Source organism: Pipistrellus hanaki (genome assembly GCF_964339955.1).
Source record: "Pipistrellus hanaki genome assembly, chromosome: 15".
Taxonomy (NCBI): domain Eukaryota; kingdom Metazoa; phylum Chordata; class Mammalia; order Chiroptera; family Vespertilionidae; genus Pipistrellus; species Pipistrellus hanaki.
In genome coordinates this window covers 30,649,584-30,666,593 of record NC_140517.1, presented here as the reverse complement: position 1 = coordinate 30,666,593, position 17,010 = coordinate 30,649,584, and the positions used below count along the sequence as shown (strand labels likewise).

Genomic DNA, 17,010 nt, shown 5'->3' with positions numbered 1-17,010 from the left:
ACTGCATATATGTGTTAGAGATCAGAAGATGTTATAAAGAAATGTAAATAGTTGTGCTTCAGGAACTTTTCCATACAGTTGTTTTAATAATAAATATAAACTTAAAAAATGTCTCTGTGACTGATATAAAATAGACACAGGTATCAAGGATTTTATATACTTGGCTTAGGGTTTAAAGGTGAAAAATCATCTCCACATAAACCATCTCGTATCTGCTAATCCCAACCTGGCCTACTCTCTTACAGTCAGGCAAAAGGCTGGAGAGAAAAAACAAATTTTTCCTCCTGTTATCCAGAGGTAAAGCCAAGGTGAACCACTAAGTAAACACATGCCTATCTTCCTTTATATTTCTTAGGCCAAATAAGAGAGGTCAGCCTACTTTTATGAGGTTTAAAATAACCCCACATGTTTAGTATCTGGACCACAACGTATTCTGTAATTCAGAAGATGCATTAAATATGTCCTGTCTTCTGTGAGCCCTAGGATAAGAATGATTCCTCAATACTTTGTGCTTTATAAAAATAAAAAAAACCTCCACACATTAACTGTAAAACTCTTATTTCAGAAACACCATGGCAACTGTTTATAATAGAAGCCAAGGTATAATTTACATAATAGTGTTGATGTTTGTAGCAAGGAAATAAATGTAATTTTATTTTTAGGCTAGTCAATTTGCTGTTTTAGGCCTTTAATTAACTTTGAAGGACACATGAGCCTAACAATTAAATTTAAAGCGAATAAGCAAAAAGATGAGAAAATAACAAATGTTTTCATTAAAGTTATTTTATGCACAATAGGTTTAGATATAAAAAGAATTTCCTCAAAGAATTTCTTCAGTGTTACTCAGAAGCATCTTGGTGTGTGTGTGTGTGTGTGTGTGTGTGTGTTGTTGTTGTTGTTGTTTATAACATAATGTGCTGGAGTCCTTTGAATAAAATTATAAAGTGATTTAAAATATATATTATATATTTATAATCACTGTAAATCATTCAATAGTTTATAGCATATTAATGGAGTGAAATAGAGATAGAAGGCAGTCCACATTCATATTTTCAAGATAAATTTACTTCAGAAGTCAATTGAATTCCTTGCTCATGTTCTAAATATAGCCGTTGTGATAAGACCTAAGATGTAAGCAGCCACTAACTTTTGATTCACACTTAAGTAGAGGTAGAGAGGCACCAGCGATTCCACATCCCCCAGTGTAGGAAGCATCAGAGCTGCAATGCACACCACTGCCAGGAAGACAGTTAGTAAACTAGGTCCTGAGGAGACAGTTCTGTTTTCTGGTTGAAAAGACTGCTCAAAAAATAAGCTATCACTTAATGGTTCATTTATACTTTTTTCCTCTTCTTCCTTTTGTTGCTCTTTTGCAGAAGGGAGAAGAAAAGCCACAACCTTCTTTCCTAAAGCCTTTCTCTCGCTTTGTTCGTTAACTTGGAGACGGAATTTGCCTATTACTCCATAGTGACAGGATTGAACATCTTTATGATGAATCACAATATTCACACAACACTGAGGCTTTACTGCACCTGCAGCATCAACCACAACATACTTATTTGGAGTAGTACACAAAACTTTGAACTTTAAGGCAAACTCATAAGGATTATATAAAGTCAGCACTTGCTTGTGTGTTGACTGGTCATCTGTATAAAATATTAGTTCTGTGGGAAACACAAAAACAGGAAGATTGGCAGAGAATCCAAGATGGCTGCTTGGGTAGGCACCTAGCCGCAGCCGCACGCAACGATTTCAATAAAATACAACTAAAATATAAAATGGACATTACCCAGAACTACAGGAAAGTCAACTGACTGGATATTCTACAACGAGAAGCAAGGAGAAAACCAGAAGGAAGCGAGGAGAAGCTGTAAAAGCCCAAGGTACGGAGACACGCGGCGCGCGCGGAGAGGACGGAGCCGGAGAGGAGGGAGGCCGAGTGCCTGGCTGGCGTTCCCTAGCGGGAAGGAGATAAACACTCGGACTGTGCTGGGCCCCCAACTGCTCTGAACCCCCGTTCTAGGCCAGACCCTGGGGACCCAGGCTCATCCAGAGGGAGCTGGGCTGTAAGGCGGTACCCGGGGAAGGAGCGAATGGAGGTCCCAGAGGCGCGCACACTGCGCGCAGAGAAGGGCCGGCCGGCTGTGCCGTAGGACTGCCCTGGCGGGAAGGAGACAGGCTCCAGACTGCTCTGAACGCCATCTCCAACTCCACTTCCAACTGAACTGAACCCCAGCTTCGGGCCCATTGCGGGAGAGCCTACACTGTTTGGTAGCAGGCGAAAATCGAGGGCACCTTTCTCTCAGAGGTGCTTGCAACAAGTACTGAAGGACCCTGAGTCTCAGGAGTCGCATAGGGCGGGGCTGACGGAAGCCGAGGCTGTAGGCTCCACCCTGAAACCCCGCCCCATCAGAAAAGCTGCCTGCGAAAATGCCTAAACCAAATAGATCACAAACGAAAGAAATGGAGGACAAAAAGCGACTGGATATAGAGTTCAAAACCACACTTATAAGGTTTTTCAAGAGACTCCTAGAAAAGGCCGATAAAATAAATGAGACCTATGAGGATATAAAAAGGGATCAACAAGAAATGCTAAGGGATCAACAAGAAATAAAGAATACATTGTCTGAAATAAAAAATATTCTACAGAGTCCTAAAAACAGAATAGAAGATCGCAAGAATCAAGTCAAAGATTTGGAACATAAAGAGCCAGAAGACACTCCTCTGCAGAAGCTAGAAGGCAAGAGAATCCAGAAAATTGAAGATAATGTAAGAAACCTCTGGGACAACTTCAAACGATCCAACATCAGAATCATGGGGGTCCCAGAAGATGAGAGAGAGCAAGATATCAAAAACATACTGAAAGAAATAGTGACAGAAAACTTCCCCCACCTGGGGAAAGAATTGGACTTACAAGTCCAGGAAGCACACAGAACTCCAAATAAGAGGAATCCAAAGAGGACCACACCAAGACAAATCATAATTAAGATTCCAAGAGCAAAGGACAAAGAGAGAATATTAAAAGCAGCAAGAGCTAAACAGGTGGTTACCTATAAAGGAGCACCTATATGATTGTCAGCTGATTTCTCAACAGAAACCATGCAGGCCAGATGGGAATGGCAAGAAATATTCAAGGTGATGAATAGCAAGAACCTACAGCCAAAAATACTCTACCCAGCAAAGCTATCACTCAGAATCGAAGGTCAGATAAAGAGCTTCACTAATAAAAAAAAGCTAAAGGAGTTCATCACCACCAAACCAGAATTATATGAATTGCTGAAGGGGGTTCTTTCAGAAGAGAAAGTAAATAAAGATAAAAATTATGAACAACAAATACGTAACTATCAACAAGTGAATCTAAAAACCAAGGAAATTAAAAAAAAAATCTGATGAACAATATTAACTGTTGAATATAATAGAATCAGAGGTATGGAAGGGGAGTGAACTGATGATTCTTGGGGAAAAGGGGAGAGGGGAATGTGGGAAGAGACTGAACATAAACTGTGCACCTATGGATGAGGACAATGGGGAGTGGGGAAAGGGCAGAGGGTGGGGTAGGAAGGGGGGGGAAAGGAACACTTGTAATAATATGAACAATAAAAATTTATTTAAAAAAAAAAAGTACTTCTGGTTAAAAAAAAACACACACACACACAAAAAGGAAGATTTCCTTTCACTAACTCTAGTTGTCTTTTTTGTTGATGCATTGGCATTGAATCCCCCTTGCTGCAGCTTCTGTTTTCACAGTCTTGACTCTATTTTGGACTTTCTTTAAAGTCAGTTAAAAATTCCAAAGCATTTTGGCAATCTCGGAAAACCTGGCTCCAAGGAAAGCAGCTGCAACTGCTTGTTCGGTCCTTTGTCAGCGTCTCTAGGCTGCACTCCAAAAAATATCTTTTATAAAGTTTCCTTGTAGGGAGAGAAAACCAAGATGGCGGTATAGGTAAACAACTGGTCTGCCACTCGCACAACAATTTAAAAATTAAAACTAATACAAAGGGTATCTATCATACAAAACCACGGGAAGGCTGGCTGAAAGAGAAAGGAGCACAAGCACTGAAAAGCTGAGGAGCCTAGGTACGGAGGCACGTGAATCGGGCTGGTAGCGGGCCACTAGGCGCGTGGCTTTTCTTTTCAACCCGAAAGGAAGCAAGCTCCTGATCACTTTGAAATCCAGTTTCTGGAGTCCCATGGGGGATCCAGACGCCTACAGGGAGAAGCTGGTCTGTTGGCCATTGGTCTGAAGTGAGGGCAACTCTTACAGAGGTGAGCGCAGCAATCATTGTTTATTGCGCTGGATCGCAGGGAAGCAGGGACTTGGAAACACAGAAGGACAGAGACAGCCATTGCTGTTAGCCCCGCCCCAACCTAGTGAGGTCCTGAGACACCGCCTCACCCTAAGGCCCCACCCTGCCCTGAGACCCTGCCCTGAGGCCCCACCCACACATTCTACAGACCCGCCCAGGCACCACACAGCTGCTTTTACATATGAATGGCCTGTATTGTGGCAGCTTAACCATATAAACTGCAGCTCCAGCAACAAAACCGCCAAATCCCAAGCAAACAGGAGAAAACTAGTTCTCACTGTAGCTCCTGCAGGGTGGCTTCAGACAGTAGCTGAACTGAATCCCATCGGAGATCCAGAAGCCAGTGTTCCTAGTGGTCAATTTCAACCACTCACACCCATAAGTGACACATTCAGGAGACGGACTCAGTGAGCACCAAAGCCCCACTGAAACAAACCGTGTCTCCGGCACAGCAGTTCTTCCTTTATAGATACAGCAGGTCCTCACAGACAATTGGCCTGGAGATCAATTCCTCCCATTTATTACCTGTATATGGTAGGGTAGTACGGTAGTTGTCAACACAAACCAGACAAACTGTGAATCCTACAGTATCAAGAATTTATTCATTTATTCAATGACAATCATGTCATCATCTTCTGGAACATCATCATAACAATCCAATTCCTGAATTTCCTGGTGAATTTCTTGTGACTCCATTTCTTTCAGAATCAGTGGACCAAATCTCTCATGTTTAGCAATAGCATTCTGAGACAGAGCCTAGGAGGGCCTTATTTTCGGGGGGATGCCTTATATTTCACTCAGAAGGAAACCTGTAAGTAGGTCTTATTTTCGGAGGATGTCTTATTTTCGGGGAAACACGGTATTTATGGGTCAACTCCCATCACTAACTGGTAGAGGGCTGCTCCCAGCAGCATTAATTCCCTGGTCCTTTCTAGCTTGGGCAGGGTGGGTTCTAGCAGTGGAGAAGACAGTCACAGTAAGCAGGCTTTTGGGAGCTGGGAGTGTACTTGCAGGTGGTAAATGCTGAAGGAATATGGGTACAGCCAACAGCATCCCAACATCCTGCTTCTAGGGATCGTTCCTCCCTCCTGCTTCATCTCAGTGTTCTCTTGGATCCTGTTTTATTTGTTTGTTTGTTTGTTGTTTTTGTTTTTTTAGAGTTCATCTCCCACGCCTGCCCAGATAAGATTGATTTGGGGATAGACAGGTAGTCCATGCTGAGTTCATCTTAATCCTTTCCCAGGATTAATATTTTTTATCATGGGGCCAGCACGGGTGAGCTATTGATGGCAGAAACTGTGTTTCCATAAGGAACAGAGAGAGCTGGACAAAAGCTGGAGCAGAGAAGCACAGGAGAGAGTCCTGGAGTCAGTCCAGATCTGTCTGAAGATCCATCACCCCCTTTCCTCTGATGTTTAGGTGTCAGGTTTCCCTTAGAAAATGTTTGGGTTGCCAAAACCGGTTTGGCTCAGTGGATAGAGCGTTGGCCTGCAGACCGAAAGGTCCCGGGTTCAATTCAGGTCAAGGACGTGTACCTTGGTTGAGGGCACATCCCCAGTAGGGGGTGTACAAGAGGCAGCTGAACGATGCTTCTCTCTCATCGATGTTTCTAACTCTCTATCCCTCTCTCTTTCTCTCTGTAAAAATTCAATAAAATATATTTTTTTAAAAATTTTTTTTTAATGTTTGGGTTAACCTCCGAATCCTCACGATCTTCACCCTCTGAACCTAGTGCAGGCTGGGCATTTGAAACTATGACAGAGAGGATATAGATTTGGCTATAGTAACAAAGTACCCCAAATAATAATGCTATTTGCATTGTCTATTGCTTTGTAACAGTCCATCCCAAAATGTCATGGCTTAAAGCAATGATTTATTATTTCTCATGATTCTGTGAGCTGATTGGGTAATTCCTCTGTTCTAATGGTGTTGCCTGGGGTCACTCAGTGGCTATGTTTGGCTGGTGGTTCGCATGGCGTGGAATATCCAAAATGACTTCTTTCACCTGCCTGGAGCCTTGGCACTTGATATTGACTGAAGTTCTTGATTCTCCTCTGTATGGCCTCTCTCTCACACTGAAAGATGGAAATTAAACTGAAACGCATGGTTTTCCTCTGGGCAGGATGCAAAGGTGACTTCTTTCCTTGGTCCTTGTCGAGGTGGATTTGAAGAATGGAGCCGCGGATAACAGGTGGTATAGAAAAAGGTGGACATTTATTGGGAAGCAAGCACAGACTCCCAAGTGGGGAGGGAGTTCCAAAGGGGTAGCCCGCAAAGCCCCTTTTCCTCAGGGCTATAAAGGCTGCAGTTCTCTGTGTCCTGATATCCCCTCTGAGCTCAAACCCCACGTGGGGTCCCCCTTTTTTTCTCTCCTTCCTGTGGTAGAACTCTATTCCTTGTGAAAATCTGTTTTCCTCTTTCTCCCTTTTGTCTTTCTACTCCCTGTGGCTTTCCCTTATCTTCCGTGAATGGGTATCTTCCTCTCCCTTTAGGCTATGGGGCCTTTAGTTCTTAGTGAATGTATGCCTTTTGGCAGCTCCCAGCCCCCCAGCTTTGCAGTTCTCCCCCATGGAGCCTCCTATATTTCTAAACTCCCTAAACCTGCCTATTTTACCCCTAAAAATTCCTTTCAGTTCCAATTAGGAAACTCCAACAGACAGGGATTACCGGTCTTTCCAGCTACTTCCTGCTGACAAATGGACGTCAATAGGGGCAGCAGTCAGGGTCCCATATAGCAACCTCCATCTGCGGTTCCATTTGGGGGACCATTTTCAGTTTTAGGACTTCTAAATGGGAGGATACAAAATGTACCAAAAGGTCAAATATGCAAGGGCCAACAATGAGTAATAAAAACAGCATAAACAGAGGTCCAAGATGGAGCCAGCCAACTTCTTAGGGATGGAATCACATCCTTAATTTGTGTCCAGGCGTCTGGGACAAGAAATTGTGAGCCCTTTCCTTTAGCCAAGCTGCTTGTTGGAAAATTCGAGTTGTTTGTTCCTCAGAGACTTGAGAAATGGCTGTGGTTATGTTGGTAACTGTGATGGCATTAAAGTGAACCCCACTGTCAATCTAACTATAATAGTCACTAGAGCCATTACTCCTAGAACCATGAGAGTAATAGACTTCTGTACATGTTGGATTAGACCACCTGATGTGTGGGAGAATTGTTACTGAATGATGGAATTATTGAGAACTTTGTGATGGTCTGGTTCAGTCTAAGCTGTCCTATGGTACAAGATCCAGCGCATTTTACTCTGAGAGGGATATGGCAGATTATCTGACCCTGAATTGGGCTGCTAATAGCACACCCAGCAGTCAGGGATTTGGGGAGCCAGTATGCTGAGAGATTCATTAGGACATTAGACTCCCAGTCCCCTGCTATACCAGGGATACAGAAAAGGACTATCAGTAGGAGCTACTTATGGTGTTTCTGGGTTCCAGCAAGGGCAGAAAAGGTGTCCTCCAGGTACCAGCCTAGGATTCTGGTGACACTCATGAAAAGACAGAATAAAAACTATTAGAAAAAAAAATGAAAACAATGATTATCCAGTAATATCAGAGCATTTTACTTATCTTGTTGACTCTCCAGGATTCTTTAGAAAGAGAAGTTTCAAGTCCTCCAGAGGCTCACACAAGTAGGAGTCCAGTGTTTAGTTGATGCCAATACAGCTTTGTCCTCCTCCTGTGGCTTGCTTGAGACAGGTGGATTTAGGAGTTGATGCTGGGGACCTATTGGGAGGTATAAAGCTGAGGCCGTAAAAGGGCCCTCTTCAGTTGTGTAAAAGCTTGCTCAGTCTCAGGTTCCCAGCCTAAAACAGAGAGGCTGTCCTTTTGGGCCTCCTTGGTTAGCTGGTAAAAAGAATGTGTTATTTCTCCATAGCTGACAATGGTGTGAATGGCAATCACCCCTTCACTTATAGTCACCAGTCCTGAACTAGTCTTCATTTCCTATTAGGTTCTTGTACCCCTGAGATGGGAGTATTGTAAGGACTATAACATGGTTTCAATAAACCTTGGGCTTCTAAAATAGATTGCCTATTATAATTGAGTCATTCTCAAGCCTCAGGCTTGAGAGGATATTGCCTCTGACGTGGATATGAGGCTTTCTGCATGATCAGGAAGGCATGCGAAAGGAACAGCTTACCCCACCTGTACCCTAAAGGCTTCTATAAAAATATTTCTTTGTTGGCTTCCCAGACACAGCTGTAACAGCTACAGCCTCTGAGGGTGATTTACCAGGGTCTGAGAGGAGTACAGAGAAAGTGGCTTCAGTATCCAGGAGGAAATTAATTTCCTTGCCCTCAACAGTCAGGCTTACCTGAGGCTCCTGGGTGGAAACAACAATCCTCTAAGGAGCCAGGTTGGGAGACCCTGGGCCCCATCAGTCCAGCTGTCTGTGGGGACAGTGATACTTCCAGTGGTTTCCTTGACAGACAGGACATGGCTTTGGGGGTCCACCCCACCGCTAGGGGCAACTCCAGCGTATAAGTCCAACCTGTCTATAGTTGCAACTGTTGACTGAGGCTGACAGCCTACCTCGGGTCCTCACTGGAGGCTATTAGTAGCCTCCTGGAGCATGCCTACTATGATCTTCTTTATTTCTGCAGCTTTGGCCTGGTCTCTCATGTTTCTCCTCTTTTCCTTCTTCTGGTCTTTATAACAGAACACAGAGGTGGTAACTTTCAGGAGATTTTCTAAGGTATTCTCGGGACCAATAGCCAATTTTTGTAACCTTCTCCTGATGTCCGGGGCTGTCTGAGTGCTGAATTTGTCCTTTAAAATGAACTGTCCCAATTTTGTATCTGGGTTATATTGGTGTGCTTAACCAATGCTTCCCCAAGCTTCTCTATAAAACCTGAGGGGTTTTCATTAGCCCTTTGATTAATGGTGGTTAGCTTACTGTAATTAACAGGCTTTATTTTACTACATCTGAGGCCTTCCATAATACAGAACTGGCAGTGGTTTATCTTCCACCTTTCAGTTTCAGGATTCCTTTGAGGGTCTAGAAGAGGGACTGCCTCCTGTCCTATTAAGAAATCCCTACACCTTCCCTCAGAGTCATCTATTCCCCCAGCATAAAGAACAAAATTTTATTCCCAAATTCTCTTGTTTTTTCTAATACAGCTTGCTTTTAAGTGACTGAGAGGGTCAGGTTTAATATGAGCATGACATCTCTATAAGAAAGATCAAACATTTGAATGAGGCTTTGGAATAAGAAGGCTAAAAAGCTAATTCCAATGTAACCCCGATGTTTGGGGGGGTAGCAATCTGGATCTGTGCAGTAACCTAATGTACATTCTTAATAACCTATAATTAAGCCACTGCCCCTTTCTTCCACAATCTGGTCCTATAAGACCTGTTACCTAAATGCTCACATGAACAATACACAACACCCGTAGTAGGTTATCAGCTCTGTTGCCAGTCCAGGCTCTTATATATGATCTTAAGACCCCATGCCAACCCATGGGGCTTTTTGCAAAGCCCATGAAATGTCTGGACATCCCCATCTATATTTGGGGGCAAAGAAACCAAAGGGGATAAAAGAAGGGCTTCCACCATATTGGTTTGCTCAGACTTTGGAGGCTGTGTATCTCCATTTCTCTGAGTATTGCTTGGGTTTCTTCGGTCTTCTACAACATCTGGTTCTCTAACTGGGAAGCCCAATTGCGCTGGTCTTTTTGGCCTCTGGTAAGTGAATTTGGGGCCCTAGGGTGCTGGGCAGGCCTCCAGGAGGCATGCTTTGCTGATTTTAGCAGAATTGAACCGGGGAACTCTGGGCACTCCTGGACCTGAACCTAGGACCCGGCCAGCATCTGGAGAAAGTGGATGGACACCTCTGGACCTGTCTGCAGAAGTGGTAAATAAGGCCCACACAGTTAGGCCAACTCAGAGCAAGTGGAAGGGGAGCTTGATCATCTCCCAGGAAGTCATACGACTTCATCAGGTAAATTAGTCAGGAATTGGGTGGGCTGTTTAACCTCTGAGTAAATGTGTGGTGAAAGTGTCTAAGTGTGGAAGAAGAAGGCTTATGCTCTCCTATCCATTGTGTGGCTCCACGACCTCAGTTATGGAGTCCAAGTTCCATGATTTGTCATAAAGCATAACGGTAACCCTCCCCCATTTTGGAGGAGACCAGGCCCAGGGTTTATATGGGTGTAGCTTAGCTAAGACGAATCAAAGCTCCCACGAGGGATGCAGCCAGATGGGCATCTGAGTGGATCTGTGAAAACAGGTCATCCCCTTCCTTGTCTGTCTCTCGCCATCGATCATCATGCAGTCAGGACAAAGAAAACCCACTGTCCTCAATTGCATGTTGAAAATTTTTAAAAAGGGTTTCAATGGAGATTATGGTATTAAAATGGATCCCAGAACACTGAGAAAATTCTGTGGATTAGAATGGCAAACCTTAGGGGTTGGCTGGCCCTCAGAAGACTCTTTAGATGAAGGGTGGTCTGGAATGTAGTCATGGGAGACCCTGGACACCCAGATCAGCTTCCCTACCTAGACAACTGGTTAGAAATTGCTCAAACCTTGCTGCCTTGGGTCAGGTTCTGTGTCAATAAAAATGAACAGTGTAAGGTTTTAGTAATAGTAAGAGGGGAACAGGCACCAGAGAAAAAGGGGACACAACCCTCTGTTCTGCAAGGACCTTCTGTGGGAGCCCTGCCAGCAGCACCTAGTGCTTTCCCAGCTATTCTGGAAGGTCTGGAAGGTTTAGAAACACTGCCTGCCTCTGTCTCTCCTCAACTGGGCTCTCCAGAGCCATTGGGTGGCACTTGCATTCAGCTGACCAAGGACCCAAACCACAACCAGCATGTCAGATGCCTCTCGGGGAGATTCGGGGTGCCCAAGTACTTGATGAAGATGGGACCTTGTAGGAGGGAGGGCCCATATATTATTATCAGCCCTTCACCACAAGTAACATCCTGAATTGAAAACATCACACCCCAGCTTATTCTGAAAAACTTCAGGCCATGATAGACGACCAAGAAATGATATTCCAGACCCAGAAACCCACCTGGGTGGACTGCAAGCAGCTCCTTTTCACGTTCTTTAACACTGATGAGCACATGAGAGTAGTAACAGAGGCTCTGAAGAGGCTCCAGACCCAGGCCCTAAGCAGGGATATTAGATACAGACAGGTGGGCCAGGAAGGCCTTCTCAGATGAGGAACCCAATTAGATCCTGAACTCAGAAGATGTAAGGGCCAGGCTAGAAAGATATGAACTGGCCTTACTCCAGGGGGTCAGGACTGGAGCCAAGAATCCCAACAATATGGCTAAAATCTCCAACGTCTTCTAGAAGCCTGATGAAAGTCTACCGGCTTTCTATGAGAGACTATGTGAGGCATACCGGGTCTACACCCCCTTTAACCCTGAGGCCCCGGGAAATTAAACTATGGTAAATGTGGTCTTTGTGGGCCAAGTCCAGCCTGACATAAGGAGAAAGCTACAGAAGCTAGAAGGATTTGCAGAAAACACACACACAAAAACACTACTGAACTGCTAGAAATCACAAGCAAGGTTTTCATCAACTGAGACAGTATGGCAAGGAGGGAGGAAGAAAAGAGGATACAAAGAAGGGCCAATATAATAGTGGTGGCTTTTAGAGGCTCAGGCTCTCAGACAGATCAGAAAGGGAAGCAAGAATACAGATTTGGGGATGGGGGGGAGCCTGAGATGAGACCAGTGTGCCTATTGTAAAGAGACAGGACACTGGAAGAATGAATGTCCCAAACGGCAACGTAAAAAGACTGGGCCCCCTTTTCCACTCAGTCACTGTCAACCAGAGCCACCTGAAGCATATCTCATTGGGCTAGCAATGGCTGATTCCAACTAGTACAGACCAGGCTCTTTTCAGTTGGGCCCCCACGAACCCATGGTCAGAATGAAAATAGGGGGGGCAGACTATGGACTTTATGGTTGATATGGGAGTTGAGCACTCAGTAGTCACTCAAAAAGTAGCACCTCTCTCAGGAAAGAAGGTCACCATTATCAAAGCTACTGAGAACCAGACCTATAGACCATTCTTCTGCCCTCGTCAATGCCAACTTGGTGGCCACCAAGTAATTCATGAATTCCTGTACTTTCCAGATTGTCCAGTACCTCTGATAGGTGGAGACCTTTTAGCCAAGATGGGGGCAGAGGTCACTTTTGCTCCAGATGGCTCAGCACAGCTTTGCCTAAGTGAGGAGACCTCCCCAATGATCCTGTCCTTCGCAGTACCGAGGGAGGAAGAATGGAGACTTTATGCTCCCGAGTCAAAGACCTCACCATTAGAACCTGAATTAGAGAAAGAATTTCTGGTGGTCTGGGCAGAAGGGAATCTCCCAGGCCTGACTAAGGACCATGCCCCCATGCTAATCGACTTAAAGCCTGGGGCACAGATGTTAAAATCCACTAATATCCAATTCCAAGGGAAGCATGCCTAGGGATCCAGGTCCACTTAGACTGGCTGCTCCAGTGGGGACTTCTTAAACAATGCCAGTCACCATGGAACACTCCTCTCTTGCCTGTTAAAAACCATGGGACTAGTGATTACCTACACTACAGGACCTGCAGGACCTGCAGGCTGTTAATGAGGCTGTTATAACCCTGCATTCAATGCTACCAAACCCCTACCCTCTTCTGGGACTCATTCCGTCAGAGGTGAATGGTTTACATATCTAGATCTGAAAGATGCCTTTTTCTGCCTTCACCTGGCACTCTCCAGTCAGCCCCTATTCACCTTTGAGTGGGAAAACCCAACTATGGGGGCCAAGGAGCAGTTCACTGGACCAGACTGCCAGAAGGATTCAAGAACGCCCCTATTCTTTTTAGTGGAGTACTAGCATCTGATCTAAGTTCTTAGGACAGGACTTGGGGTGCATTCTATTTCAATATATAGATGGCCTCCTACAGGCTAGCTCCATGTCAATTCAGTGCTGGGAAGGAATGTAAGCCCCTCTGGGATTCTTACCTAAAACAGGTTACTGGGTGTTCAAGAAAAGGCACAGATTTGTCATAAAGAAGTAATCTATCTAGGCTTCTGAATCACCCAAGGGAAACAAAGGCTGGGGACTGAAAGAAAGCAGTCAGTATGTGCCATCCCAGTCCCTAGCACCCAGCGGCAGATGTGGGAATTCCTGGGAGCAGCAGGGTTCTGTTGAATTTGGATCCCAGCATTTTCAGACCTGGCTAAGCCTCTCTATGAAGCTTTAAAAGGGGAAGAGAAGGCACCCATCAACTGGGATCCGGAACAGGAGAAAGCCTTCATCACCATAAAGGCAAAGCTCACTGAGGCCTCAGCACTGGGGCTACCAGATGTGACATGAGACTTTAATCTTTTTGTTCACGAGAACAGTGGGATAGCCCTAGGAGTTCTAAAACCAGGAGTTTGGACCCTGCCAGAGACCAGTAGCTTATCTTTCCAAGCGGATTGACCCAGTTGCCTCTGGGTGGTCCCCATCTCTCAGGGCCCTGGACATTATTAGTCAAAGAAAGCTTACCCTGGGATAAAACTTAAATGTAAAAGTACCTCATTCTGTTGTTACCCTAATGGAAGCTAGGGGGCAGCACTGGCTGACTCATTGCTTGGATGACCCAGCATCAGGGGCTCCCATGTGAAAATCCAAAAGGTACAACTAGAAGCAGTGAGAACTCTTAATCCTGCCACCTTTTTACCCGTTGCTGAGGGAGCCCCTGAGCATGATTGCCCAGAAGTCCTAGAGGAGGTTTCCTCCAGCTGACCAGATCTGACAGGCCCCTACGAATCCGGACTTAGTATTGTTCACGGACGGCAGTAGCTTCTTAGATGAAGAAAAAAGATGAGCTGGATATGCAGTGGTATCAGACTTTGAGACAATTGAGGCACAGGGTGGTCAGCACAGAGGGCAGAACTTTGGGCCCTAGTCAGAGCCCTAGAACTCAGTAAGAATAAGAGTGCCAACATCTACACTGACTCGTGCTATGTCTTCACTACCCTGCATATCCATGGGGTTTATACAAGGAAAGGGGGCTCCTGATGACTGGAGGAAAAGAAATCAAAAATCAGAATGAGATCTTAAAGTTACTAGAAGCAATCTGGGACCCCAAGGTAATAGCCGTCGTCCATTGTAAAGATTTTCCAGAAGGGGAAAGACTCAGTGTCAGAAGGAACCCAATGTGCTGATGCCACAGCCAAGCTGGCTGCTAAAGAACAAGCGGCACCGTCACGGATCATGTTGGCCCCCCAATTACTTGAACCTCCAAAATACACTCCTCAGAAAGAGGAATGTGCCCAGCAAGAAGGGGATACTCCCAGATCATAGGGTCTATGTCTCAGAACAGTTAGCCCATAAGGTAGTGCTCTAGCAGCATGAACTCACTCACTTAGGGAAGACGCCCTAGAAACTACCCAATTGCCTGTCTTCCCTCCTTGTGTGCCTCAGTCTCTCAGCGTTGCCTCCTCTGTGTGGAGAACAATGCCAAATAGGATCCTGCAGGACCGATAGGAGTTCAGCGCTGTGGGCAAGCTCCCTTTGAGGACTTCGAAGTAGATTTTACAGAAATAGGGCCTAGCTGAGGAAATAAATACCTACTAGTCTTTGCACCTTTTTCAGGCTGGGTCGAGGCATATCCCACTACCACGTGTCCTTGCTTAGAGACTTGCTATCCAAATATGCTAGGCCGGGTAGTCTATGGGAGAATCCAATCAAGCCAGATTTTTGTTACTACCGTGTTTCCCGGAAAATAAGACATCCTCCGAAAATAAGACCTAGCACATGGAAAAATAAGACGTCCCCTGAAAATAAGATCTAGCACATCTTTGGGAGCAAAAATTAATATAAGACACTGTCTTATTTTCGGGGAAACAGGGTATATTTATCAGCCTGTGGCATGTTATGACTTCCAAATGCATGTGGGGGCAGGGGAGGAATTGTATAGGATGGGAAGAATTAAACCCAGACAAAAATGGGCAGGATGCATCTGTCAAGGGAAGCCAGACTCAGTAACTTAGTGGAGTCACCATACCCATGTTGGCTACTCTGATGGGCTGGGGTGGAGGATGGGTGGTCTAGGACCAAGCCCAAGAGGCAGATATTAAAAAGACTACCAGGCAACTGCTTGAACATAAAGCACCCAGATTACCTAAGCTGAGGACTCAGCTGTAGAAGCAATATGATCTAGACCCCCGGCTTTATACCACCTCCTCAATATTACCAATGCTTATTTAGCTAAGGACTGCTGGCTTTTTCTACCCTTGGGACCTCTCCTATTAATGACTACTCCAGTAAACATAACTAAACCAGGGAACTTAAAGGAAGAAATAATAGGACCTATCACGGCCAATGTGCAGCTAACTAACGTTGTCCCTATTTGCTTCAACAGTACCCAGGGCCAACACCCAATAGGTCACCTCCCAGATGCAACTCTACCCTCAAGGATGAAAACACCACCCACCCCTGGTGCCTCCCAGCAGGAACATTCTATGTGTGTGGGACTGCTGCTTACCTCTACCTCTCCTGCCTACTTAACCCCAGATATATCTATTATACCCAACAACCAATCCCTTGAGACCCCCTTAAAGCAGTAACTAGATATAAGAGAGCTCTGCAAGTAATCCGCTTTCTAATAGTGCTCAGAATTGTGGGTAGCATAGGAGCCGGATAGGAGGAATAGCTCATTTTGTCTTCTCTTATCATGTTTTGACCCAAGAATTTTTAGAAGACATAGAGAGTAGCTGAGACCCTAATTGGCTTACAGGATCAAGTTGATTCCATAGCCACAGTAGTACTATAGACTAGAAGGGGATTAGACTTACTAACAGCAGAGAAAGGTGGAATCCGCCTCTTCTTAGAAGAGTGCTGCCTTTACGCCAACCAGTCAGGCATTGTCAGGGATAAGGCTAAGGATCTAATTGAACGAGCAACAACAGCAAAAAAAGACAGGAGCTATCCAACCCCTGGGCTGTTTCGGGGAGGGGGGTGTCTGTAAATGGTTTCTCCCATTGGCAGGACCACTGTTAATGCTACTCATAGCTGTAACATTAGGACCATGTCTTCTAAATTTCTTAACTTACGTTATCTCATCTCACCCAGATGCCTTTAAACTTCAGATGGTCCTACAAACCAGAAGAATTTCCTACAAACCCCTCTGAGATGAAGAAATGGGATACTAACCCCTTGGTTATCATTCCCCTTATCAGCAGGAAGCAGCTAAGAGCAGTCATTGTCCCTGTTCATCATAACATCCTGTAGTCATTGTACCACAAGGCTAAGAGAAGCTTGGGGGACAAGTAGGAGCAATGAGAAGGCTAAACGGGTAATTCCAATGTAACCCTGATTTTTTTTTTTTTTTTTTTTGGGGGGGGGTCTAGTAATCTGAATCTGTACAGTAACCTAATGTACATTTTTTAAAAAATATATATATATTATTGATTTTTTTAGATAGGAAGAAAGAGGGATAGAGAGTTAGAAACATTGATGTGAGAGAATCATTGATCAGCTGCCTCTTGCACACATCCTAGTGGGGATGTGCCCACAACCAAGGTACATGCCCTTGACCAGAATTGAACCTGGGACCTTTCAGTCCACAGGCCAACGCTCTATCCACTGAGCCAAACTGGTTTCGGCCTAATGTACATTCTTAAAAAAAAAAATAATTAATTAATTAATTAATTAAAATATATATATATTATTGATTTTTTACAGAGAGGAAGGGAGAGGGATAGAGAGTTAGAA

The 17,010-nt window shown here is 44.7% G+C and overlaps 1 protein-coding gene across 1 annotated transcript; it reads right to left on the bottom strand.

Annotated features, from left to right (window-relative positions):
* Positions 1-526: 526 nt before the first annotated feature.
* Positions 527-15,305, bottom strand: LOC311633855 (motile sperm domain-containing protein 1-like; the record flags this gene model as incomplete). The annotated part of the gene is made up of 2 exons (XM_084906873.1): positions 527-1,727; positions 15,302-15,305. The coding sequence occupies 2 exons, from the start codon at positions 15,303-15,305 to the stop codon at positions 1,093-1,095; spliced, it is 639 nt and encodes a 212-aa protein (XP_084762999.1). The 3' UTR covers positions 527-1,092.
* Between the last annotated feature and the right edge of the window lie 1,705 nt (positions 15,306-17,010).